Here is a 27679-nt window from a genome sequence, read left to right on the forward strand (position 1 = left end):
CTCCTCCCGTTTTTGTTATTGTAGCTTGACTTTTGTATCAGTAGTTTGACTAGCTACTGATCTCTTCAAAGTGGTTTTTGGTTTGAAACTGCTGTTGGCTTTTCCTGAAATGGTGTTTTTCCCCCCTAATTTATTTCTGAAGAGTTTGCTTTTCAGTTCTGACATAAGAATGTGGAGAGATAAGACTGTATTGGTGTGACTCTTACAGGAGCATTTGCCATTTGCCGTAGTAGGAAGTACTGAAGAGGTGAAAATTGGAAACAAAATGGTGAGAGCTCGTCAGTACCCTTGGGGCATTGTACAAGGTAAATGAATTCTGAAAGGTATTTTTACGAGATTTTTGTTGTTGTTGTTGAAGTATAAAATTCACCAATACGGAAAGGGGCTGGTATTATCCACTGATGCCATATTGATTGTATTTTGGATCAACAGTTTAAGGAGTATAGCGGTTAATGCTTGAGGTGTGCACTAACTGGTAGTTTCATCAATACTGATGCATCCCTGGAATCAAGCTATGAGACGGTGTATGTAATATTTGGGTAGGTTAGCATGGTGGCAGTGCCTCTAGCACTAACAAATTTCAAAGTGTTATGATTGTCAGTAAAGAAGAGGGAAAAAAAGAGAGAAATTTATTGTTGTTCAACTCAAACAGGAAATCAGGACATGTTGGAACATGTTCACCAGTACTTAGATTTAGTGCTTCAATGTGTATATTAAAATTATAAGGAAGTATAAGACGTGTAATAAAAAATGAGATACCTTTTCCTGGAAGTATAATTAGTAAACAAAATAAATGAATCTCAACACTGTTTAAAATATATTTTGACAATTTTGCTACTTGTGCATAATAATAAAATCTTCCTCTTTTAACTGATTAGTGGAAAATGAGAACCACTGTGACTTTGTAAAGCTTCGCGAGATGCTTATTTGCACAAATATGGAAGACTTAAGAGAGCAGACTCATGCACGACATTATGAGTTGTACAGACGCTGCCGACTGGAAGAGATGGGCTTCAGAGACATTGGCCCTGAGAACAAACCAGTCAGGTAAAGGACTTCTTGTGCAGCATTTGCTTTCAGCATCTGTTCACGTCATGTTTGACTGTAACATCCCAATACAGAGCAGGGTTCATACACAGAATAGGTTTTCTAAGAGGGAAAGAATTGAGTTTTTTTTAATCAGAGTAAGTATGTAGCTGTTCATTCAGTTATCTTCATGGAGAAGTATATGGGATTATATGAGCATTGCTTTTAAAGGCACACAAGCTAGTTGTATTTCTGAAGTCTTTCTCTTTTAGAATAAACTTTTGTCTTGGAGAATGCCAATATTCTTCAGGTACATGCACTTTATGCCTTTTAAATTATTTTCATTATGTATTAGCATGCTGTTTTACTTTCTTGATAATGTCTCATTCTGAACAATGGTTTGGTTGGACTCAAAGTTCAGAAGGAACTGAAGCAAAAACTTTTACAAAATCAGTGGTTACACTGTTGGCTTCCCATATTATCTGCCATAATAACAAATGTCTAGCCTTTTCAAGTCAAGAAATCTCTTGCTAGATTGTAGGAAGTTAATAGAGGATTCCGAAGGAAAATTAAGCAGAGGGTTAGAGACACTTGGTTGTTTCATGTAGTAAAGCTGCTTTTTGCAGGAGGTATTTACAATTTCTATATCCAGTTTGTTTAATCTTTTATTTCCAGTTCTGTCATCTCCCTCTCCCAACTTCCTTTGGTCGTTTTATGCATGGGACTGTATTTTTTAAGTGGTTAGAATCCGGATGAGGAAGACCTGATGCTCAGGAGTTGTTCAAGGCTTCATGGTTTAGCAAAGTGCTATTATTGCATAGTCATGGTGGGAAATACTGAATTAAACCAGACATGAAAACAAAATATGACTTTGCATTAAAAACAGTTTGTAGTGCTTTGAACCAACTGGTTTGTTTGCTTCTTGTTTTACGTAGTGGGTAAATGTCTTTACCCATTCTGTTCTGGTAAAAATAAATGCCTTAAATGGCTTCCCTCCAAATAGTTGTTTTTAGTGGCTTAAATTCTTTGCTTTCACCTGTACTTTGCACAGAAGTTCTAAGGCAGTTGCAGTTTCTGTAACTCATAGAGTGTTGATGGAACAGCATTTCTTTCACTTTGACTAGGTCTAATTTATATATTGTTCAAACAATAATAATTAAATAAGATTAATGTGGCCAAGGAAGGTGCTGGATGCGGGCACTTCTTTCTGAAGTCTTAATGTCAAGGCACATTTAAAGGTTAGTTCATTTAGATGATCTTGAGCTGACCATGAATCACAGTGGTTTCTTGACTTAACAAGAAAGGAATAAATCCTTTTCATAAATAGAGAACCAAAGGTGAATGAGGTTTAAAACCAACTGAAACTGACCATAGACTTTTCATTGGGTTTAAGTTTAAGAACATACACTAACAGCTGATATCTTGTTATCTTTGTCTAGGGAAAGCTTTTTGTAGAGATTTGTTCATGGCAATATTGACTGTAGTACCTTTCACAATGTACAGCCATCTCAAGATAAGAGTTAAATTATAAAAATGATCATCCACAGAACTGTTTTCTTCCACAAACACAAGAATAGTCTTTGTAAAACCCCTAAACAGTTTACATTTTACTAACGGTATAAAGTGGCAGGTTTGTATCAGAATGTCATAGTATTTTACGCTTCAGAAGTTGGTTTAGAAATGGATTGCTTCGCGGAGGTACAGAAAAACTATGTTCCTCCTGGTGTGTAATTTTTATGTATGGCCCACTAAATGTCAGTTTATTAAGAGCTTTGTGGCAAGACAATACACTTAATAATTAGTTTTGGTAAATCGCATCTATTGAAAATGTCATTGTTTTGGAAGAATGAGAACAGATTCCGTAAGAATCTAGAAAAATTAACTTTTCCCTGGATTTACTGCGACAGGAAGAAAAAAGTGGGACTGGATCTAGGATGTGTGCTTGTCCCTCAGTTATGTGGCATAGTGAATGATGCTGAGGTCTGAAGGAGGAAGCATTTGGTCTTTTGGGAGAGAAGTTTTATGATACCATAAAAAAGGAAGAGAATTTAGAGGATCTGTATGTAGTGTAATTAGCAGACTAATGTAGCCTTACCCATAAGGTGTTTCATGAAGCTACTGGGGAAATGATAAAAAGTGTCATGCTCAGCAGTGTGATAGAAAAAGTCTCTTTCCATAGAGGAATTTCAGTGCTTCCGGTTTTGCTGACTTGTAAATTTAAATATCTTTCAGAATAGGGACTATCCTGTTCTTCTAGGCAAAAATGTATTATTAAATCGTCAGCCTTTTTGTCCCTAAAGATATTTACAATATATACACATGGATTGTAAGAGCTGTAGTTTTAAAGTATAGTTAATATTGCATAGCAGTATATGACTGATGATTAAAATTTCATGCTATTTGTGTAAATAATGATCAAAATGCATGTTGAGAAGTCGCATTTTGTGCCTGTGATGTAGCTGTCTACATACTAAATTTGGTAATCTGAATTGGGTTATTTTATGTAAATTTAGAAAATTTCTGCTAGACTTGAATAATTGGCTGATTTTACTGCACTGGGGTTCGTAGCATTTGAACATTGACACTTGAGTAGCTAACATGCCCTGCCTTTTGGCATGTCGTGAAAAAGTTGCCTGTGAAGTTTCTGTACCACTCTTTTGGATTTAGAAGTACAACAGTAGTTTATTCATCCAAAATTGTACGCCACTGCAAAGCAAAACCAGTAATTCTTGGATTTTCAGCTACCTTGTGAGATAGGTTGTGGGCAGACATCTGTAAAGGCTTTCACTCTTACATGTGAAAAAACATGTTGGCAAGCTTTATTTTTTTATGGGAGACATGGAAAGAGATGGTTTCAGCACACAACAGAAAAACATATTTGCATCTTTATTACTAGGTGTAAGGAGGGAAAATAAAGATAGTAGTAGTCTGAAGTGACTGTCTTGTGTACACTTTTAAAAATACCTATTCCCTAATCCTGTATTTTTTGTGAATTTGTGTCATAATAACTTTTTAATTTGTTTATTTGCAATTGCATTCTAAGAATTAACTTTTTCATTAACCAGATTTCTAGGGAAAATGGAATTTACATGATGAGTCTGTTACTCTCCCTAATAACTTATGAACCAACTCTCCATCTTCAAACTTCAGTAAAGGGTTGGATGCTTCCTGGGGTTAGAACACTAACCTGCAACATGGTTAGTGTTCTCGCTGCAGGAAAAGCAGACGACCTCTGCTCCTATCAGTTGTTGGCCGGCCGATGTGCATTTGTTGTCAGTAAATCATTACCTCTGGATGAAGTACTGTCTTTTGAAACTCTTGGGAGCTTGGCAGTACTGCAGTAGGATGAGAAGGTCATGGGTGATTTGGAAGTAGCTAAGGCTACTCCACGTGAAAGATCCACGCGAGTACTCACAATAAGTAAAGAATATTTAGGAAGTATGGAGGAACACTAATTGTATAGTTAAAAAGGTGTAAGGATGTAAGGCAGGACTTTGGGTATTACAATCATTGAGAGTAGGGTATCGTTCCAAAAGGTCATGAGAATTACAGTCACGTAAACCACTTCGAAAATGAAGAATCCACCATATGGTGCTTCAGGGAATAAATGGAATATATCTAAGGCTAAACTTAGTCATATGGGTATAATTTGATTTCCAAGCCATGAAAAGCAGCCAATCAGGAATGGGCTTGGAAAGCCTGTTACAGCAAAATTTATGTAATGAAGTCAATGGATAGCAGAGTATTTGGGGGGATGGTTTATGCATTTTATGCAGTATCTGTTGGATGTAAAATCCAGGAAGTGCTTTTATTGTCATTTTTTAATACTTAAAATTGGGATTTGCATTTCTTTGTTGTTGAAAAGTAAAGATAGACCTTTTTTGTGTGGATGGTCTAGTCCTGCCTTTTTGATGGTCCAATTATGTCCATTAGGAACATGAATTCCTAGTTTCAGGTCAATCTCAGCAAGAGATAATTGCTGAGATGTCCCGAATGGAAAAATTGGGTGTAGTTGAAAACAGAAATCTAGACAGGAAGATGCTTCCAGCCAAACAAAATTCTAAATATATACATACCTAGTAAGCTTAGATGTTTGCAAGAGAGGAGAGGATTACTACTGTTTTGAAGTTGGACATTTTGGAAGTCCATTTTCCGATCTAAGCTGTGTTGTTGCTTAAGGGGACATTTGTGTTTTGAAAGAAGAAAACTAATAGGCAAAGGTCTGTTGAAAAATGCCGAAGATTGATATTCAGGCTGTATGCTTGCATATTTGGATTCTCTGATGTTAATCATTCTCTGGTTTAGGTGTTTTTCTGTGCTCATGATTACAATTTGTTCTTCATCATAATTGCAGTTAAACATAATTGTAACATAAACATCTCAGTTTCTCAGTTTCTATGTGAGCAATCATATATTCCATGCTTTATTCCTCCCTGAAACTGCGATATTCAGACCTTGCAGTTCTCGAACAAAAACATGTTTATTTTTCAGCCTATTTTGAGGATGATGAGATAAAACCAGGAAGGATTCAGTAATGTAAGTTAGTTCACACGTAGAGGAAGGTTGATATGACTCTAGTAGTCTTTTCTAAGAAAGGAAACCTAATATCTGAAAGGCTACTGGACTTCTTTCTTAAGAAGTCACTTGGAAATGGAGTTCATCTGACCAACCGCACACCTTTGCATTTGGGCTAAATATTTTAACCTCCTTATGGTAAGACTGAACTGCATCCAAAATACGTGTTTTTCATGCCTTCACTGGGAAAATGATAGTTATTTAGATCTACCACGTCCTTAGCATTGCTTAATATCAACTTAGGTAGTTCACTGAGTCAAGGGACCATGCTAAAAATACCTGCCACTAGTTAACTTTTAAATTTTTTAATTTTTCTGATATACCTTAATTGATAGTCAAATGTTATGCAAAAAGTTACAAGTGTAGTTTTCAAATTTGAAAGCTTTTTTAAATGTAAATGAACAAATTGTAAAATATTGTGTAAATATCTGTGTTGTTCAAAGCACACAAACATTGTGTTCCACTGAGAGTTGAATTCACTTCAATCAGAGTCTTTATTTATGAACATAACGTTTGATTTGCATCTTTATATTTAGGCTTCCATGTTCTAACTCTTACGCAGCTAGAAAAAGTGTATGTCACAGCTATGCTTCTTTAGAAAGGTAGGTAATAGTGCTGTTATGAGGTATGTAATGGATTAGTAAGGTGTAGACTTTCTTCACAATCCCTTCCCTTCCTCCAAAACCTCAGTAAGAATACATTATTTAAATAATTATCTTTAACATATTAATTTTGCAAGTGGTTTTGTACAGAGTGTAAAATTCTAAGGGTCCAACCCAGAAGAATGAGAGAACCTGTGAATTTGATTTTCATAATGTGCTATATGAGAAGCGGTGAAACCAGTCTTCAGGTAAATGGAAAAGTGTTTTACTGTGAGCAATGGATGCAGTAATGTTGAAATGATTGGCTTAAGATCTGGTGAACTATTTTCCCCTCCTCCTAAAACCAAAGACTGTTCAGATCATTATGTTGCTGCTATGCCAAACACAGAAGAGGAAAATTGTTTTAATTTTATCTTTTGATTTCCAGAACACTTCAGTCCAGGGGAAGGGGGATTTAAAAAATACACTTTTATTTCTCCTCTTCTTTATACATGCAATTTGATTACTTAGTAAATCCAATGTCTTCAAAGTGAATCTTTTACTAATTTCAAAATAAAATTGCTTTTACCTGATAAACTAGCTTAGGTTGACACTGGAGATGTCTACCAATGAAGATGCCATTGCAGCATGTTAGCTGAGTCTAGCGTTTGCTCTAGCGGCTTTATTGCACCCAAAGGCAGCGTGTTAGCTAGCAGAACTGACACAGGGCCCAAAAGTGTGTATAGGGAGATTGCTAGCAGTTGAAAAACCTGTTCTGTAGCTTTATTGTTATTACATATGCTGTCTAAACTTAAAGATAGTGTGAATTAATATGCTGTGTGAAAACCATGCCCTCGTTTCACGTGGTAGTTATAATTTCAGGATGACCTAAGTTACTTCACAGCTGATAAAAAAAAGCTGAACCCAAACCCACAAAGGTTGTTCTTCCAAATTTGTTTTGTTGCAATGTATTGCTCAAATAAGGTAGAATAGGAAAAGTGCTCTGACCTTGAGATCTTACAAACATTAAGTCTGCATGTGCAATTTCAAGACGATTCTTCTCTCTCCTTAGATTATATTTGGAATACAAATAAGAAACTTCAGAATTGAGAAACTGCCCAGTCATCGTAAATTTAAATATAGAAGAGAGCTGTTTAAGCTTACTGTTGCTCTAAATCATTAAGTTTTTAGATGTCCTTTTTTATAAGTCTTTTAATTTATAAACTGTTTTAATAGAAACAGTAAAATATGAGACTTAAAAACTGGTACAAAAGTGTGTATGTGTATTAAAAATATAAAGCAAATGTAAGTATTTGATGTACATACATATTTATTTTACATCAGAGTGGAAGGCATGAGATACCTGGCAAAGGACAGTAACTCATCATAGCTGAGAAAGGCTGACTAGTCACCACTCAGGAAGTGTTAGAAGAGATGAATGGTGTAAGAGAATAGCTGCAGAATAAAGAGCTAGAACATTATCCGTGTTTTGTTCTGTTCATAAGCCTTGTGTCCTACAAAATACTGGACAGATCGTATTGTTTTTGTAATAACCATTAGCACAGCTCTGATCCACCAGTTCTGCCTCTCTGGAATCTTGTGACTTGGAGAAGATTGTGGTGAATGTTTTGTTGGAAGAACTTGTGTCATTAAGCACCTATGCTTTTCAAAGGTAGTGCGCTCTTTGGTGTATGAGATACATATGTGTGCAAGCTCCATTCCTTTTTCCCTGAAAAGCAGAACTTTTCCTGCCAGCGCTGTGGTGCTAGCAGTGGTAGTATACACCCCGAAAATGTCAAACCTCTAGTAGTATATGAGTAAATTACCAGCATCTTTTAATTTGCTATGATATGCTTTGATATGAAAGAAGTTCCTCAATTTCAAGTACCTGTTGTTTGGAGGAAAAAAATTGTCTTGTGTACTGAAATTAGCAGAGTAACTTTTTAAAAAAAAAAAAGGAAGGGAGGCATAGATTTAAAAGTAATGTTTCCGTTACTTGCTGTTTTGTTCTGCCAGATATTTGCTCAATGATCTGAACTAATTTACACCACCTATATAATTTCAAATATAAGTGTGGTATGTGTGCTGTATATTAGCTTCTGGGAGAGAGGATTCAGGAAAAAACAAGTAGTCTTGAGGTTTTGGTTGATGCATATTGGAAAGTAACCCTATCTTTTGGATGTTGAACTACTTAGGAAATTGTATTTCTTCTATATTAATGTAACTCTGCTGTATTTAAATTTTAACATTACATAAAGAGAATGCTGTATATTTTGAAGGTCCTGTTATTTTCCTACTTTTTTCATATAGGAACAATCAGTTTATTAGTTGTGTTAATGCTCCAGATGCATTGGTTTTGTAATGTCCTATTTTAAGACTGAGGTTTCACAATGCGGAAATTTTTGGGGATTTTTCTGGCAATTTTGGTGTCTTATTAATAAGTAACTTAAAGAAAAAGGCTCTGCATGTTGGAGGCAGAAAGTTATAACTCAAGTCTTTTAGAACATGAGATTCCTAAAATGCTGTATTTACTTTGAAATGTAAATTGCCCAGGAGCTGTTAGCATAAATAATTCTACTCAGGGTTGTTTACTTAAATAAAAATTTAGAAAGGTAAGATGCTTACTTCTGTTTAGGTTTGTTTATGAATTTTTATGTGGGGAGCTGTAGAAATTAGTATTTCAGATGAATATTAATTGTTTAAATAATGTTCCAGATTGTTGGTTTTCCACATTGAATAAAGCAGCGTACTGGAGACTTGCTTACATTTTTGGACTTCAGTCTACAGGAAGCCTATGAGGCAAAGAGGCATGAGTTCTACCTTGAACTGCAAAGAAAAGAGGAGGAGATGAGGCAACAGTTTGTGCAGAGAGTGAAGGAGAAAGAAGCAATACTGAAAGAAGCAGAGCAACAGGTAAGCATGCCTGTCTGTCTTGAGTTTGTTTGCTTGAGTTCTTAGCAAAATCACAGCTAGTTGATATTTACAATTTCCTAGTACTTTGAAGGCAGTAATGCTTAAAATCAAAAGCAGATTTCACAGGTTGATTGGATTAGCAGATTGATTAGACGCAAGCAAACAAGAGAACAAGTCTTGAGGAGCAACTGAGGGAGCTGGGGTTGTTTAGTCTGGAGAAAAGGAGGCTGAGGGGAGACTTTATTGCTCTCTACCTGAAAGGAGGTTGTAGTGAGGTGGGTGTCGGTCTCTTCTCCTAAGTAGCAAGTGATAGGACAAGAGGAAACGGCCTCAAGTTGCGCCAGGGGAGGTTTAGATTGGACATTAGGAAAAATTTCTTCACCGAAAGGGTTATCAAGCATTGGAACAGGCTGCCCAGGGAAGTGGTTGAGTCACCATCCCTGGAAGTATTTAAAAGACGTGTAGATGTGGTGCTTAGGGACATAGTTTAGTGGTGGACTTGGCAGTGCTAGGTTAACGGTTGGACTCGATGGTCTTAGAGATCTTTTCCAACTTACATGATTCTATAAATGGCAGTCTTTTTTTGGAAGGAGGGAGCTTTTATGATCTAAAGGCTTTGGTGGATAGCTGGGACACGTCAGTAGTGTAGGAGGTGATATGGTAAAGTAAGAGTGTGATGAATATAATGGTTGCATGTTTCTTTGTCTTCTCTAGCAGTATGCTGAGAAACATCGGTATGCCATAGCAGCACAGTAGGTGCTTTTCATGCATAGGTTGCTCTGTAAAAACCAAGATTTCAGGAAAAAATCCCATGCGTTGTTTTTCAGCCCAAGAGAGTGCAGCATGTATCTTTGTATGACCTCCAGGTTCAGTTATTAAATATAAGCTCAACCCTCACGTTGAAAGGTTTGAAAGTGTGGGGGGGTTGTTTTTGTTGTTTTGTTTTGTTTTGCTTTTGAAATCTCATCTATTCCCAGCTGCCTTAAGATATTTGGAGATGTGGAACATTTCTTGAATATGTTGAAGATTTAGTCCTGTCAAGCTGGACTGGCAAAACAGGATCTTCTCATCTACTTTCTGCCAGACTCTATCATGGTCATGTGTATTTATACTCAAACACTGGTTTAATTGAAATTGGAAACCTGTGTGTATTATTAATGTTCTTTTCTGTACCTCAGTCTCCCAGCAAAGATGTAGCAGTTTTTGTGAGGTGTTCAGATGCATGTTTTAAATAAGAAGAAGGCTTAATACTTTTTTTCCTAAATCTGTTAAGTCCCCCATGGTACTTGTGGAAAAAAAAATCAGGTTCAATCCTTCTCGGGTTGAGGCTATCCCATTGGAAGAATACTTGGTTGTGTTCAAAGTAGGTTCAGCTAGATCTTAGACGGTATCTGTGGTACCCCTTGATGTTTTCCTTCTGTGACTTATAGAGGTTTGTGAGCTCTGCGTGTTGCAATTGAATTATGGATATTAAGTTTTCCCAGTTCCTGATGTGGGAAAGTGATCATGCAGTCACTCCTAAAGAAATTTGCCATATACTCTTGCTGCTCGTTCTCTGAGAAGTGTGTATGTGTATCTGAAAACTAAAGAAAAACAGGAATTTCTGTTGTACTTAAGATTGCTTTCACATCCTTCATTTAGAGGAAACTTGTCGGTGCAATGTGCAGCATTACCACTCCTGAGACAACCAGTCACTTAGGGCCTTACTGTTTCTACCCTGAATGTTTTTATTGGTATACCTGTTTTTGCAATGCATCTGGTTAACTGTTGCAATGAAATAAATAAATGAATAGTATACATACATAGATAGACACACATTTATAAAAACTGACAGCTCTACTGTGTAAAACAGGCATACTGTTATATTTATAATCTTAGTTACTTCTTAGTTCCTTCTTTGCAAAAGATGGAAATAAATCTCTGATTTCCATGCCCTCAGATTGAGTTACACTGATACAGATGGGTACAGAAGCAGGATTCTAGGAGGGTTTATGTGTGGGGAGATGGGAGTCGAGGAAGGATGGAGTGAAGTACCCTTTGGTTATCATACACAACTTCACAGTAGGTTTAAACTGCTCAAAATGCGTCTGGAGAGTAAAATCCATTAATATGTCAAAAGAACAATCAAAGAACAATTACTGCGGAAAAGCAGTTAACTTCTGGCAGCCCACAAGTAACTCTCCCAACCAGACTTATTGTGTGTGAACATATTAATATGTAAATGTAATTAATATACATATTAATTTATATATATTTATGAAAATACATACCTGTGTAACTATGTATGATTCCTTGCCCACTTGGTTTTAGGGAAGTAGATTCTACTTGAGAGATCCTGATTTAATCCTTCTGTGGTAATTGTTTCCTCTCTAAAGGCCTCCTTATTTTTGGTGTAATAAAGATAGTAAAATCTAGTAGGAAATCTAATATTCACTTAGTGCCTTCCATGGTTTCCACCTGTACTTTGTGTGCAGTAGCCTGGCTTCCATAAGAACAATCTGATATGAATGACTATTTTTCTGGATTGCTGTTTTTTAGTCTTACCCGTTTGGGGAAAGAACTGCAATGTCTTAATAACTTTTAACACAAGCTGAGGTAGGTTTTGCTGTTTAGTTGCAGGGGGGTTTTGTATTGTGATATCACCACCTTGTGTTACTAGTTGGAAATATATTTTTTTGTGCTTGCTTTAAACAGGTGCAGACTAAATTTGAACATCGTATGCTAATGCACCAAGAAGTAAAACTGAAATTAGAGAAAAAGAAAAAAGTTCTAGAAGATGAAATAGCTATGTTTATTGAGAAGAAAGCTAATGCTGAATTACTCCAGTCACAAGCATCTGTCTCCACCCCTGTTGTTAGTTTGAAGAGAGACAAGGACCGCAAAAAGTAAGTGCTGATGCTAGTCATCAGAGGCAGCAATAAAAAAATTCTTCACATATCACTTTGATAATGCAAATTTTAGTAATCTTTTAGAAGAGGTACAAACATGCTCCTATTCTGTTATGTGATAAGACGACAGAAGTGTGTAAAATAACCTCATGCTTGGATCACTGGCTCTAAAATTTACTTTTAGAGTAATTGCTGTATGTTCTATGAGCATTCTTTCTTTTTTTTTCTTTTTTTTTTTCCCATAAAGGAACCAAGGTTTTCGGCTTGAACTCCTGTGCTTTGATGTCAGAGATGAAGAAACTGAGAATGTTCACGAACAGAGCGAGAGGGAGAGGGAGAAGTTAGAGAGGGAGAGAAATTCACCCAGGGGATTCCAGAAATAGTATTTGATTGCAGCACTCAGGTTTTGAATGTAGGATATGTTAGTTTTATGAAGCAGTCTGACTGCTGCTGTCCCATAATACTAGATTTGTCTTCCTAGGACAGATTTTTGAGAGGAGAGATTGATAAAATTGGCTGTAAAATTACACCAAGTGCAGAATATGACCTGATAAAGATTTCACTTTCTTCCCTCCCACCCACTTCTTTCCTTCTCCACTCCCAAAAAAAAAGCTCGAATAAATTGTGAAATTTCAGAAATGTATTCAAAATAGTCTCCAGAATAACATGCCCAACTTCTTCATGTATTGAATTAAATGTTCGTATATAAACATTGAATTAAATTGAATTAAATTTTTTTTCCTCCAAAATCAGGAGAAGTCAATTAACTTACTGATTTTCTTTCCTGATAGGTTACAACTTTACTGCAGATAACATTTTGTTGTTTAGTATCTTACTGCAATTGAAAGCAGATTTTTTGATACAGAAATTATTCATAACTGCTAGATTATGGAAAACTCTGGAAGCTAGATGGGTGCACATATTTCCACAAATATCATCAAGACAGCTTTGACATTTTTGGTGTCTCTGCTAGAAGCCTGCTTGTGTTTTTGCCAAAATTTGTTGCATTTCAAGTAATGTTACCGAGTTCCTTTTCCTAGACTCCGTTTTCTGGAATTATATATGAAAGTGGAATTCTTTAGTAGAGAAATCATTAATCTGCACTATTATGAGTAACTCTCAACTTCAGAAAATTTTTAGATTTGTTTTCTCTGTTTTAGCTTTATTTCTTCAGAGTATGTTATGGTTTATAATGCTTGCTTTTGTTTTTCAGTTCCAGCTTTACATAATACTGATGATAGAAGAAACAATATTGATCATTTCTTTTGAGGAAGCAATGATTTCACAGTGTGCTTTTGGAGGTGTAGGACTTGCAGTTTCTTACGGAAGGATTTGGAAAATCTGTCTTGTTGCTGCATGCTGCAAAAGAAGAATTTTTAAATATGATCTGCCGCACATACAGTGCAGCAATTACTGACATTGCCATCACAGGCTTTCTGTTACGATTCTGCCTTGATACGCACTTGCCTTACATGCGTGTGGCCAACTTGCTTTCATTTTAAATGCATTGTACCAAAGAAAATGTCCCTGCCAGAAACAGTTCCATTCATAATATGAATGCTGTAGTACAAAAGTATTCAGTGAATATATCAACTATAACCTTTCTAAAGAGTTATTTTCATATGGTATGGTATATTAGTCTACTAAATATTATTTAATGCAACTGTTGACATAATTCAACCATTTACTGATTTTGCTGACAGCTTTTTGTTTATAGGTTTTTATGTACAAGCACTGTCCTAAATTTCAGATGCGATCTTTCCAATCTAAATTTATTGAGATATTTTTGCAGTGCTGTACTGTTGCATGGTAGTTTATCTGACATTACTAACTTAATACGGAAAGTACCTATAACTTTTTGATGCTTGTGACTGTGGTGTTCAGTTACAGCAGAGGCTGAACTTTACAAAAACTATTAACTACAAGAGCTTCAGGTTAAAACAAGTTTAAAATATTTTTTATATTTTCAGTAGCCATGATAACTAATGGGAAATTGTAAGAGGTGCAGTTCTCTGAAGTTCTTTCATGTGACTTTGTAAAGATGAAATACTAACTTGATAGAAATAAAATACATTGGTTTTGCTTAAATGTTTCTGTTGTTCTGCTTCCTCTCCCTCCCATGTTATTAAAAACAAGGAGTAAGATTTCAAATTAATCTGAAAAATAGAAGTGTTTTGCATCTGTTTTAAATCTCTTAAGTCATTTATTGTTTGGAAAAAATAGGTGATTTGTGCATACTGTACCAGAAAGGCCATATGACTTGTGATACACTTGTCATATATCGCTGTACTTATCATAGAATCATAGAATATCTCGAGTTGGAAGGGACCCATAAGGATCATCGAGTCCAGCTCCCTGCTCCTTGCAGGACTACCTAAAACTAAACCTTATGACTAAGAGCGTTGCCCAGACGCTCCTTGAACTCTGACAGGCTCGGTGCCGCTACTACTGCCCTGGGGAGCTTGTGCCAGTGACCGACCTCACTTCTGTTTTACTCACCCAGTGATGCATGTCATATAAGATTGTTTTCCTTCAATTTGGTAGCAATGGGAAGGGATATATGCTAAGATACATAAACCCTTCATTGACCAGGAAAGGGTCAAACTGCTAATTCAGTCAGCTCCACGGACTGTGACATAGGAGGGAAGGGATAAGAGGAGACGCCCATTTAGCCCGCAGGTTCAGCCAACATGTAACTGATGCTTCTTTCAAGAGAAGAAAATGGGCCAGGGCCAGGCCCTGTGATTGCTGTCTGATTGCTCTTTCCTGAGCAAAATGTAGCTTGATGAAAGACACTATTTTTTGTTTGGCTTTGTACCATTGACTGGGCCATTTGCATCTGCTTGATTAGAAACAAGGGATACACCCTCCTTGAAGGAGGTAACAGCCAAATGAAAAAAAAAAATCTGTTTTTTGAACTGAGCAGTGAATTTGGAAGTGTTATCAAGTAATCTTGAGCAGAATGTGAATACAGTTGAGTGATGTGTACTGTCAGCACTCACTTATCCCCGTGTGGGTTATCCCAGCTGCTGATGTTAGTTAGCTCAAGCACAGCTCTTCATGAGCATTACAAAACTGCATCAAAAGACAGGTTTAGCTGTCTATAGTGTGGCCACTTTGCTGAGGAGAAAACCTGACATGGTTAAGTACCGTTTGACCTAGATAGCTCTGTGCCTGCCAGTATTAGAGGATGTGCTGTGCTTTGACAGCTGGGAACCATGAATAGTACAGTACGGATACTGCACGTCTTGGTCAGAATTGGTTTATGTTCAGTTGCACATGTTGGCCCTGCAGGACTAGGCAGCAAAACAAAACTGGTGTAGGCACCCGTGCAGGTCTTTTGAACAGGTGACATTTAAAGGGAGTTTGTTAGTTCAGTTGTAGCACAAAATGACTTAGCACAAAATGAGAGCGCGGTGGGTTTTTCTTTTTTTCCTCATTCATTTAAGCAGTGGAGAGTCATCTGTAAGTATAGGAAATTCCATAGCTGTTTTGTTTAAGTTAGCCTAAAGATGAGATATCAGATAAGGACACAAGTGCACATCATGGCCTGACAGTCAAATGCAGTTCAAAGAATTAGAAATGAACACCTAACAATATGTCCTGTAAGTAGAGAATTAATAGTGGTAGTAAATAAAAATGTATATGCCTCACTGTAGTTTATCCTAGCTATGTCCTTTTTAATTGAACACGTCAGAGAGGTTTATCCTGCAGATGAAATGGTTTCAAGACCATTTATTAAGGTCTCCTTATTGTTATGGTACCTTCTGCAAGTGGCTACTGCGAGGTTATTTATGGCCTTTACAAGTCTGAAGCCTTTACCTTTTAAGATCCTTTCCTTAGGATACTTTCCATAGATATTTCATGTATTTATTCTTAACTATGTCTTTAAAATTACTTTACCACGAGAAGACACAGCCAGGATGCATTAGTGGTTTTATCTTAATCTCCTACTGCTAGCAGTATAGCATGGCCTACATACTTGATGACAGAAACATACTTACATTTGCATTGTGAAATCAGGTAAAGAATATATTGGACTTAAAAATTAAGCCTGTAGGGACATTGGAAGCAAGGACAGGCAACACGGGAGGACTACAGAGATGCTGTTCGCCACCATAGGGAGAAAATTGTGCAGCCAAAGCTCGATTAGAGTTCAAGCTGGCCAGCACTGTGAAGGACATCAAAAAGGGCTTTTTAAAATATGTTAACAGCAAAAGGAGGATCAGAGATAATGTCGGGCCGTTGCTTGATGAGGTTGGTTACCTCACAAATAGGGACATAGAAAAGCAGAGACGTTTAATGCCTTCTTCGCCTCTGTCTTTACCACCGATGATGGGCCCTGGGACCCCCGGAGCCCTGCGCTGGAAGACTGTGACTGGGGGAATGATAAACTCCCAGCCACCTCTGAACTTGTTCCAGACTTGCCGCTCCAGCTGGGTGCGCATAAATCTATGGGGCCCGAGGGGATTCAGCCCAGGGGACTGAAAGAGCTGGCCGGTGTTACCGCGGGACCTCTCTCTGGTTATTTCTCAACGGTCTTGGGAGTCTGGAGAAGTCCCAGTCGACTGGAAGCTGGCAAATGTGGTCCCAGTTTTCAAGAAGGGTAAGAAGGAAGACCCTGGTAATTACAGGCCTGTCAGTCTCACTTCAGCGCCTGGTAAAATTACGGGGCAGGTTATTCTGGGAATTACTGAAAAACACTTGAGAGACAATGCAGTCGTTGGTCATAGCTGGCACGGCTTCATGAGGGAAAAGTCCTGCTTAACTAACTTAACTTCCTTTTATGACTAGGTCACCCATCTAGTTGACCAAGGAAAGCCAGTAGATGCGGGTTTTTGGATTTTAGCAAAGCTTTTGATACAGTCTCTCACAGTATCCTTCTGGACAAAATGTCCAGCACAGGGCTAGACAAGCCCGTAATACCTTGGGTGAGCAATTGGCTGATGGGTTGGGCTCAGAGAGTTACAGTAAATCAGGCTGGCAGCCGGTCACCAGTGGGGTTCCCCAGGGCCCAATTTTAGGGCCTGTGCTTTTTAATGTTTTTATAAATGATCTGGATGCAGGAATTGAATGTACATTAAGTAAGTTTGCTGGTTATACTAAATCAGGAGAAGCTGTGGACTCCCTCGAAGGTAGAGAGGCCTTACAGAGACATCTGGATAGACTAGAGAACTGGGCAATCACCAACAATATGAAATTTAACAAGAGCAAGTGCCAAATTCGGCACCTGGGATGGGGTAATCCTGGATATATGTACAAATTGGGGGGTGAGAGGCTGGAGACCAGCCCCATGGAAAGAGTTCTGGGGGTTTGGGTTCATGGCAAGTCGAATATGAGTCAACAGTGTGTCCTGGCAGCCAAAAGGGCCAACCGTGTCCTGGGGTGCATCAAGCACAGCATAGCTGGCCGGTCGAGGGAGGTGATTGTCCCACTCTACACGGCACTGGTGCAGCCCCACCTCCAGTACTGTGTGCAGTTTTGGGCAGCTCAATATAAGAAGGACATCAAACTACTAAGAGTGTGTCCAGAGGAGGGCAACCAAGATGGTGAAGGGTCTCAAGGGCCAGACTTACGAGGAGCGGCTGAGGTCACTTGGTTTGTTCAGGTTGGAGAAGAGAAGGCTGAGGGATGACCTCATCGCAGTCCACACCTTCCTCAAGGGGGGAGGTGCGGATCTCCTCTCTCTGGTGACCAGCGATAGGACACGAGGAGAGGGAATGAAGCTGCGTCAGGGGAAGTTCAGATTGGACATTAGGAAAAGGTTCTTCACTGAGAGGGTGGTCGGTCGCTGGAACAGGCTCCCCAGGGCGGTGGTCGCTGCACTGAGCCTGTCAGAGTTCAAGGAGCATCTGGATGATGCTCTTAGTCATATGGTTTAGTTTTAGGTAGTCCTGCGAGGAGCAGGGAGTTTGACTCAATGATCCTTCTGGGTCCCTTCCAACTCGAGATATTCTATGATTCTATGATTTTAACTTACTGAAACACGAGCGTCTTTCATAACAGCAACAACATCATCTCTATATAGAAAGGAAAATACTCAAAAGAAAAATGTCTAATTTTTCAAGACCTTTGTGAAGACTTGTGTAATTCACCTTCAGTGTATCACTGCAAAAAGTAATTTAGTGTAATTCATAGACAGGTAAATTACCTAACTGGATTTTATCAGGTACTGAGGTACCTCTCCTTGTTTTCTTTACTAAATATATTTTTTTAAAATCCAGATCCTAGTATCAAGGCAGCAAAACACTGATAGCTGGGTATAGATCCTCGCAGGATTTTAAACCAGGAAAAAAGGCTTCAACAGGATTTTCACTAGGGTGCGCTCGAAGAACGTGGCTTTCGCTTTTGGGGAGAGGACTGTGGCACTGAGCAGCTGTGTCACCGGCCCTGAGCCACCCCCTCCAGTCGAACCTGCTTTTGTCAGGGGGTTGGAGTGGGTGATCTCCAGAGGCCCCTTCCAACACCAGCAGAATTCTGTAATTCTGTAGCTCATTTAGCATGAGCAATTTTTTTTTCACAGAAGAGAATATTAACCTATTTTCTGTAGAAACAAAGCTGTAAGCGCAGAAAACAGTGTAACAGTAAGTGCAATTAGAGCTCTGAGTTCATGTGGTTGATTATATCTGCTAGGGCATTAAAATGCTGAAATTGGTCTTTATAATTTGAAAACATAAGAATACAATTGCATCTCGTTCTGATCCAAAATCTTTTTAAAAGACTGCCCAGAAATGTGTATGAAAATGGCATTTTTTTGTTTTTGGGAAATACTATTGAGATGCATCAGGGTGGTTTCTGGGTGATCATCCTGTGAGCCTTAAACTTTCTGAAAAAGAGTATTATGGAGCTGCACAAATGTCTTTTGGGATCAGATCTTTAACTATCTCTTTATTTTTGGGGTACCTGTACTTGCGATTACTTGATAAGTAATCATCTCTCTTGGCACTTTTATGTATTGGAGTTTATTAGTGTAATTTTCATAAGGAAGGAGCGAGGAACCCACCAAAGTAGTGGTTTCAGAATTAAATTCTGTCTTCCAGCAGAAATTTGCCTTTCTCTGATTTTCATATCTAAGTGTGTAGGATTTGGATATGTTCCTAGTTATATATACAAATGCATACATTTTTTATAAATATACATACACAGAGAGACGTTTCTCACTCCTACCTGTCTAGGTATGTATATATGGATATATAGATCACTCACAACGAGTGCCACCGTTAGCTAAGAGTGGTCCCCAGGCTGTGCGATCCCTGATCAATTCAAGAGACTATTTTAGTGCTTAACGCTTGCTCCTGATGCCTGCCCGCAGTTTCTGCATTCCCTTGTGCCGGGAGTAGGAAATCTTTACTACCCCATTAGTCTGCATACTTTTGGAGGGGCTGATCCTTCCCACTGAGAAGGGACTGCGAGGCAGAGCTCTCGGCACCCGTAAGACTTTACTCCTCTGTCCTCACAGGGTGGAAATGTGGAGGTAGTCCTTCCTCCTCAGGAAGACGTTAGCTCCTTCACCCAAAGCTTAGAAAAGGCAGAGACCCTGGAAGTCATCACCCCTTCGGAGGGAAGAGAAAGGATAAGAGGGCGCTGGTCTTTGCGTAGCCCTTTTGGACTAGATTTTTCATGGCTTCTACTTACAGCTGTTTCGTTGAGATGATGGTTATTTGCTTAGTTTTGGGAATGCCAGAGATGGAGTTCCATTCTCCCTCGCGCTGGCAGTGTGAAGATACTTGGTCCTTTCAGCCTCCTGGGGAAACGTGACGACCCCAGCACGTTTTGGTAGAACCAGCTAAGCTGTCTGACGCGGTGTGCAAGCAGCCAGAGAGATGAGACATGCAGAACTCTGTCGCAACCTTTCCTCTAACGTTTGTTAGCCTCCTGTCACGCTGTTAAAGACTCATTTGACTTGCAAGCTCCACTGAAAAATTCTTACTAGCTGCCATCTAGAAACGCAGCAGGCAATACTGGCGGACTGTGCAGAGGAATACAAACTGCCGGTGCTGTTTTATGACTGTGTTCACAGTAGATGGATGACATCCAAGCTTTGCCCCAAGGTCAAATCATTCTATCCCCCTAATAATTTAAAATGTGCGAATGCACAATGCAAATACCTGTATGTGAGAAAAAATTTCATTGTCTATCCTGATGGAGTTTGAGATTGGCATGTGTGTTTTGTCTCCAAAGCTACAGAAGTTTTTTTGCTTATGTTAGCCTCTCAAGGAAAAAAATCTCTTAGGCAAGTTAGAGTATCTTCTGACTGCTCGTCAATCTTCAATGTATTTATTCTCACAAAATATATTAAGAAGTTGGAAGATACTGCTTGCATTTAGGGTTGGAAAATGAGACCCACAGAGGGTAGGGCTCAGATTTTTAAGCATAATTATTTGCTCAGTGAAAATGAGCCATGGAAGTAAATCCATCATAGCTTTTAGTATGTAGTTACAGTCACACAGGAAATCTGTGATGGACTAGGTATTTGGGCTGACATCCTTTGCTGGTACTAAGCACGGGTCTGCGCTCCCCAAACTTGTACACAGTTCTCAAACTTGCTGTTGTTTTGGCTGATAATTAAAACAGAGGAGCTTTTGTGGAGGGTGATCTACATAAGGAGGAGGATGATGCAATCTGAATTCTGACTACTTTGGGTTAGGTTTGCATGAGACCTTTGTCTTCCTAAATCCAGAATTTAAATGCCTTAGTTATTGCTTCTAGATTCCCCAGTCACTTAGGTTTTAGACAGGTACTTATGTACGTTTACTGTCATCAAAACTATACTGGGGTTCCTGAAGCAACATGGTCCATGGTGTGGACCTGAAGTGTCTGTGAGTGTATCCTCATCAGAGGAGAGACTTCCCTGCTGATACGTAATTTATCCTGAGCTGTGAGTCCATCTTGCTGACATTTTTCAGCTTTATTTAGATAGTAGTGTATGCATTGATCCTGAAAGAAAAAAATGAGCAAGTTTAAGTTCATGTCAGATTTTACTCATTGCTCCAGTATGAATGCAGTTGTTTGTGCTAAATAAAACTATTTCAACAGGAGATGAGGAAGACCTGCCTCAACAATTCCCTAGCCTGGTGGACAAGATCATTGTCTGAAAGGTGAGAAAGCTCATTTCAAATCCCTGCTCCAAGTCAGGCAGAGCAAAGGGCTGGGTTTAAAGCTCTTCACACAATGAAATTATGGGTGAATGTATTTCCCGTAGTTTCCTATGAGGCAGGTTGCCGAGGGACGATGCTCTTTGGGAGGGCAGGTGTTTACGTGAGACTGCTGGGAGGCTCTGGAGTCATCAGGGGGGAAAAAAAGAAGAAAAAAAAATCCTTTTAACAAACCCCATCCCAAACTTCCCTTTCCGGGAAGGCAGCACTCTGGCCCTGGGGGCTGGCGCTTGCCAGGGAGCCCTTTGAAGCCTCCTGCCTTGATCTGAGCTCAGGCTCATCCCTGGCCTCGCTGGTCCGGCTTTGGTGGAGGCTGAGCCAGTTTCTAACCAAATGGACAGTATCTAGGTGCAAACTGCTTTCCACTTGAGCATGCAGACAAAGACTTAATTTGTATTTGGGTGGCTGAAGAGGAGACCAACAAGCCATCTGACTGATGGCACCCTGTGACAGTGGTATGGCTACCCCAGGGCCCCCCCGGCAGGCAGGGCGGGGAGGAATGGCTCAAAACCCATTCATCTCCCTTGTAAATCTGTGCCGGGCACATCTGTGTCTAGCCTGGATTCTCTACCTGGAAAAAACTTTAGGACAAACTTGAGATGTACATAGACTCTTTGGGATGCTGCAGTTCAGTGAGCTGAATTTTAAAGATTACCAGCAACACTGATGCTCTGTTTCAGCAATTTTTGAAGAAAAGAGGAAGATCCTAATCAAAAGACTGCACGGTGTTTATCTTGACATCCAAGGAAGTACTATCCTAACATTCTGGTGGGGATGGAAATGGCTCAGTTTATGAATCCAGTCATTGAAAATATGATCACAGAAACTAGAGATCATAATAGCCTGAGGGCACTGCTGATAATATTCCTGGTAAGTGAAATGTAATTATGGTAGATGGAACAGCAGACTTCCCCAGTAAGGGTTTGCATGCCAGTAATATGTTTTGAACACACAGTACTTTGCCTGTGAGGTCAGGAGTGATCCTCGAGAGTTTTACTGGATGATATAATGGAGTTTGTATATTGGCAGAGCTTATTGGATCAATAAGTAAAGATACTGCATTGCGAGCTGTGAATTAACAATCGCTGCAAACAGTTGGCTGAGGTTGCTGTCGCTATAAGTATGCAAATAAAGGAATTACAACCTCGTATGCTCATTGCTAAAATCCGTGTTTGGAAATTTGCCTGGATAAGGAGTTTTAAAAACCCCATACCATCCTATGTGCTTTTTAAGAATGATTTACAGCTTTAAAATCTGTATAAAATACAGTAATATAAATGTCATATCTCGGGACATCATACCTGAAGCAGTAAATTCCCTGCCCTCTAACAAAAAGACAAAACCCCCATGCAGAAGTGTTAACTTCAGTTTTTGGGACCTGTCTTGCGCAGCCTGGGAGGCTGCGGGCGCATCGGTGAGTTTGACTGGTTGGGAAAAAAAATATTTCCTGTTTGTATGAAATGAAGTTGAAAAGTACTAAAAATGGCAAGCAGCCCATCCAAAACTCTGCAGAGGAATTTACAGATCTGTGTGCTTGCAAATAAATTTGCAGCCAGTATTCAGTCAAGTTTTAAACAGAAAGACTTCAAAACTATCCCTAATCTTGTAACTATGCCAAATGTAAGGGGAACACAGATTGAGGTGTCCTCTGGGTGCATATTTCTGGTGTCATCCTTAATCTGCTCACCTTCAATAGCTGAAACCCAGTTAATGACTTAAAGTTATTAAAAACATTCTTCAAATAAAACGTTTTGATGTAGATGGTCAGAAAAAAATAGATGTGAGACCAGAGACTTCTGATTTTTGAAACACCAGATCTGTTTGCAGGAAAGACTGTTTTTAAAGAATATTACAATTGTATTGGAAATTTAATTTCTTGAAAATTAGGAAGGAAAGGTATATTGTGGTTGCTGTCAGTCTGGCTTTCTCTAGATCTTATATTTGGTACATTTTTTGTTTATTCTTCCCTCCATATTTTAAAGCCCATTTTAGTCTAGTTTATGGAGGCTGCCAGTGAGGGGTGCTAAATAACCATGCTGGAGAGGCTGTAGCTCCTGGAGCTGTGTCCTGCTGCAAGCCAAAAATTATGTTTAAGCATAAAAACAAACCCCCAGGCAAAGGAAAGCTGTGAAAGCCCCACTTTATATAGCCAAAATTAAAGGATCGTGAGGATTTTACTCCTCAGAAGCAGCCAGGATGGAAAATCCCCGGGCCGCTCGAAGTCCATGAGAGTGCAGTCGTGGGAAGGATTGAGCAGCCGAGATGTGCAGGGCTGGGTGGAGGGGAGGAGGGACGAGGTCTTCGGCGTGAGTAACCCAGGGGGCAGCGAGGAGAGCTGCGGGGTGGGCATGGCATGGTAGTAGTGAAAATCTTGACCTTCCCAAGGTGGGGAGTTTCATACAGTATATTTTAAAGCTTAGATGTTGAAAAGAAATCTTGAGATTTTTCTTGTCTTGTCTTAGTTGTCAAATATGTGAGAGATTCTTTTGATTTAGACCAGTTTAACAGCGTATTTTCTCACTGTGCACATTTTATTTTCTTTTAATTCTAGACATAACAGCATATCCTTCCTCTTTCATGTTAGCCTCTTGCTCACTAAATCTTCTGGTGAAGATTCTTAGCCTTAAAGCTGAAAATGTGCATTACCTAAGTCCAAAAGAATGCTCTTTGGTAATATACTCAGTGGTTTACATTCCAAAAACATCCTTCAAAGTAAAAACTGCACAGCTGATGTCCCTGCCCTGGTGCGTTGACACGGGAACTGGAAGGCCCGTTGGCTCCGTCAGGCACCGTGCGGATGCTCGCTGCTTCCTTATGTGATGCTCTGTAGTGGTGTCTCGGGCCAGGTTTGGAAGTATTTCGAAATAGAGATTACAGGTGCAGATATAACCGGGTAAGACAACAGAAAAATCCCTTTTTAGAAGAAAGAAATCCTGTCTTGGATATCTGACTTGACTTCTTGTAGGGTTGGAGGGGGTGACGCCTGGTCCTCTTAAGGGAGGGAATAGGATGGGAGCAGTCACGTTGCAGCAAATGGTAGAGACAGTAGAAGAAAAAACTCCTTCACCGGCTGAAAGTCAGCAGTGGCAGGAAGACTATTTTCTCCTTCTGTCAAAGGCAAAGGGAGTACTTGAGTCCTGGCTCCTAAATGACAGTTTCCTACAGGTTCCTGAAGAGAAAGCCTTTTCTTCTCCTTTCTGAACAAAACCCAACGAAATAAAACATGTAATTTCATTTCATTCTGCAGAAATTCCTCCTCTGGGCACAATGAAACCTTTTGTTCTCAGGCGTGAGTGGGTCAGTGTGGTCTCAATACTCATCTGCCGTGTGAGGTTCATCCTTCAAGCTGCTGAAAAGAATTTATTCTGGGCTTCTGTGCTAATGCCCCGGGCATCCCAATGATGCTCTGGGACGGACAGCATCCGAATAACAGTCCCTACAGCTGCGCTAGGCAGCAAGGGGCACTGCTCATACCAAGCGGTCTGACTCCGGCGGGTGGGCAGGAGATGGCTGAGCCTCAGCCTCGCTTGGTGGCTGGAAGATCGTCCTCAGAGCCTGATGGGGCAGGTCCGTCTTCACTCGGGAAGAGGTGAGGACTGTCACTAGCTCTTTGTCATTCAGATAAATGACCCAACTGCTCAGCTGGTGGTAGCAGGGGAGGGGCTACTACTGTGGGGCTAATTTTCAAATAATTTGAGGATGAAAATCGAGCCTTTTGGCAAAGAGGCAAAATAATCTACAACTCCATCTCCATGCCTGCTGGTTCCCATTCAGGGCTGATACCCAGCTTGCTTTTTCTTTCTGTCCCTCTCCATGATTTCATTTGTGGGTCACGGGGTCTGTTCCCCTTGCCTTAGCGTCTGCAGCCTGCCGGCGAGTTGCTGGCAGCGGGACGGGCAGCCGTACGATTTACCCTGGAGGGATGCGACTCTTCCCCGGCCTTGCAGTGTGGGGACAAAACTGGTTAACTGCAAGCTTTTGTGTAGTGCAAATGTAGCACGGACAACAAGTAATGTTTGTCATCCTTTTGCAAAAGATTTGAACATAAGAGCTTGTTGAGCGCTGCTTGGGAGGGTTTGCTCTTTGATTTTTCAAATCACCGCTTTCTTGTGCACTGTTGCACAGTCTGCCGCCTGTGCAGCGCGGGGCCGTGTGCCACGGCACCCAAAGGAAGGCAGCAGGAGTGAGGAACCTCTGCAGTACTGGGGGCATCTGCCCCGGGGCACCTGGCTGCGATGGAGCTGCCCGAACGCCCCCATCCCGGGGCCTGAGCCTGGGGGCAGCCACCGGCCTCCGGGGGCTCTTAGCAAGGCAGGGGCGCTCGCCTGGGGGCGGGGAGGGAGTCCTGCGTCCTTCCCCCCCAGGTAATGCTATTGCAGCATCGACTGCGCGGAAATTAAATACGGATCTCAATGTCCTTAAAACTGCAATATGACCCCGTGCTTTTAGTGCTGTGTAATTCCCGCTGAGAAAAGCTGTGCTCTTCCAGGCTCCTGTTTGCTCTCTCGCTTTCAAACGTGCACACACTCATTCCTCATCTCTTGCTTGCAGACTTATTTTAGCCCTTGATTTCTGAGTGCCTCCTTCATGAAATACCTGTGGGTTTGATTATTTTCCCCAGGTATATTGGCTTGCACCTTCTCCAGATTATACTTCACAGTTATTTTTTGTCTGTACAGGATTTGTAAACTTTTCAGGTCCTGTTGTATTATTTCTCAGTCCTCACTTGTGATTGTAACACCTCCTAGCTCCATATTGGTTCCAAATGTAGCATGCTATTTTCTATAAAGACTAATAAGAAGACATCAGCTTTACATCAATTCGGATATCTGCCAGGACATGTGCTCCCGACTAGACTGCTCTTCTGCTGTACGCCCTGAAGAGATGAAGCAGTGACAAGTCAGTGGGGTGCCTCGCCTCACAGCCAAGGGTGTGAGGTCATGCCTGGTGCTCCTGTCGATGAGCGCGGCACAACCAGCTCCGCCGCAAGCGACCGGGTGGTCATTCAGGCTGGATGCGTCGGTGTGTCACTGGTGTTAAAAGCCAGATTAGCCCTGACGGACCAGCGAGGAGTGTGGGGATCTCCAACCCTTCCTGACCGAGCCTGAAAGCCTGAGGAAATGGGGGGACAACTCCACTGGAGCTGTTGGTATCAGAGAGAGCTTTTAGCCTTTCACTGGTGCTTAGAGGTTATGTACTAGCAGTATGACAGCGTATTTATTTAGTGGCATGGAGCAACCTCGTCAGGGACACTTACCAGGAAGCCCCTGTGTTTAAAATGTAAAAGTGGAAGGAGCTGTAGTTTGGGGAGAGAGGGGAGACCCAGTGGTCCTGAACTTGGGACTCGAACCTGCTTGCCTGCTCTTCCCTGGCATGCGCACGGGCCCTGGGATCTCTGCCTGTCCACGTTCAGCTCTGAGGCAAGGACGGTATTTCCCTGTGGCTGGGAGTGCTGGAAGATAACCTTTCTGGGCCTAATATGAGCAGCTATCAAAGACTCAAATTTTGTCATTTTGTAAGACACGGGATAGGCATGGTAATTACTGTCTCAGGACTAGGACTCACTTCAGGCTTGCACAAAAATCAAGCAGGCGATAAGAGCCAGGGCTGTGGACAATTGCGTGGGTGAGCCTGTGCACACACATCCGTGCTGAGGCTCTTTACTTCAGAAGTGAAGCACGTCTTGCTGGATGCATAAAGTATGATAATTCCCCAAATGACAGATTAGAGCAGGAAGAGGGTTCATTTAGTGTTATTCTACCCTTATATTTCCACAAGGGCTGGGTAAATGTATTAGCAGCTAGGCGTTCTTTGGCACTTGCTGCTGATGGACGGGCTTGTCTGCTTTGTGTCTGTATGGCTTCACAGGTCCCATGGTGTTAGAGGGATGGAGGGCAGATATTTAGTTTCGGGACCACAAGGGATGGAGGACAGAAGTGGGCTGGGGTTGACTGGGAGCTCTCCTGGGAGGGAGAAGAGCTGAGCAGCAAACATCTGCATTACGCCTCTGCTCCCCTGGGTGTTAGTGTCGGGGGGATCTCACTGCCAACGTGGTCAGGCAGACGTATTGATGACCATCCCAAGGGAGGGATGGGGGAGTCCTGCCACATACGACTGGGGCCACCCATTTCCACTTGCCCTGCCTGGGATTTTTGCTCCGCTCTGCCATTTGCTTCTCTTTTCCTTCCTCTTCCCTGCCCTGCTCATAGCTTTGCTGCAGCCTTTCTATTGGTGGCTGGGGGTGTCTCAAGAGGTTTAAGGAAGGACTCGGTGCTGCTGGCCATGAGCAGCTTGGCCAAGAGCAGCCACAGTGAAAGGAGATGAAATAACCCCCAAGTCTTGGCGGCTGCGTGGATTGCTGGGTCCAAGCTCTGTTTGTGAAGGACCCCAGCCCCAAGATGCTGCAGTGAGGGGGAAAGCAGAAATGCTCCTGGAGACCCATTTGGTTCTCTGGTTATGCAGGTGAGGAGGGATAAAAGGTCTGGATGCCGGTGATGTTAGCCCTCATCACAGACTGCAGAAGGCAAAGTGCCGGCAGTGG

At 40.7% G+C, this 27679-nt stretch overlaps 1 protein-coding gene across 1 annotated transcript in view; it reads left to right on the top strand.

The window, feature by feature from the left end:
* The window catches only part of LOC104073220 (septin-10-like), a gene marked incomplete at its 5' end in the record, with an annotated part of 20896 nt that extends 8912 nt beyond the window's left edge, over nucleotides 1-11984 (top strand). The window contains 4 exons of the mRNA XM_009572917.1: nucleotides 209-305; nucleotides 879-1047; nucleotides 8963-9095; nucleotides 11790-11984. Coding sequence (XP_009571212.1) covers nucleotides 209-305; nucleotides 879-1047; nucleotides 8963-9095; nucleotides 11790-11984 — 594 coding nt within the window. The remainder of the gene's footprint in view (nucleotides 1-208; nucleotides 306-878; nucleotides 1048-8962; nucleotides 9096-11789) is intronic.
* Nucleotides 11985-27679: the final 15695 nt, after the last annotated feature.

The sequence above is a fragment of the Fulmarus glacialis genome, unplaced genomic scaffold (genome assembly GCF_000690835.1).
Source record: "Fulmarus glacialis isolate BGI_N327 unplaced genomic scaffold, ASM69083v1 scaffold11182, whole genome shotgun sequence".
Taxonomy (NCBI): Eukaryota; Metazoa; Chordata; class Aves; order Procellariiformes; family Procellariidae; genus Fulmarus; species Fulmarus glacialis.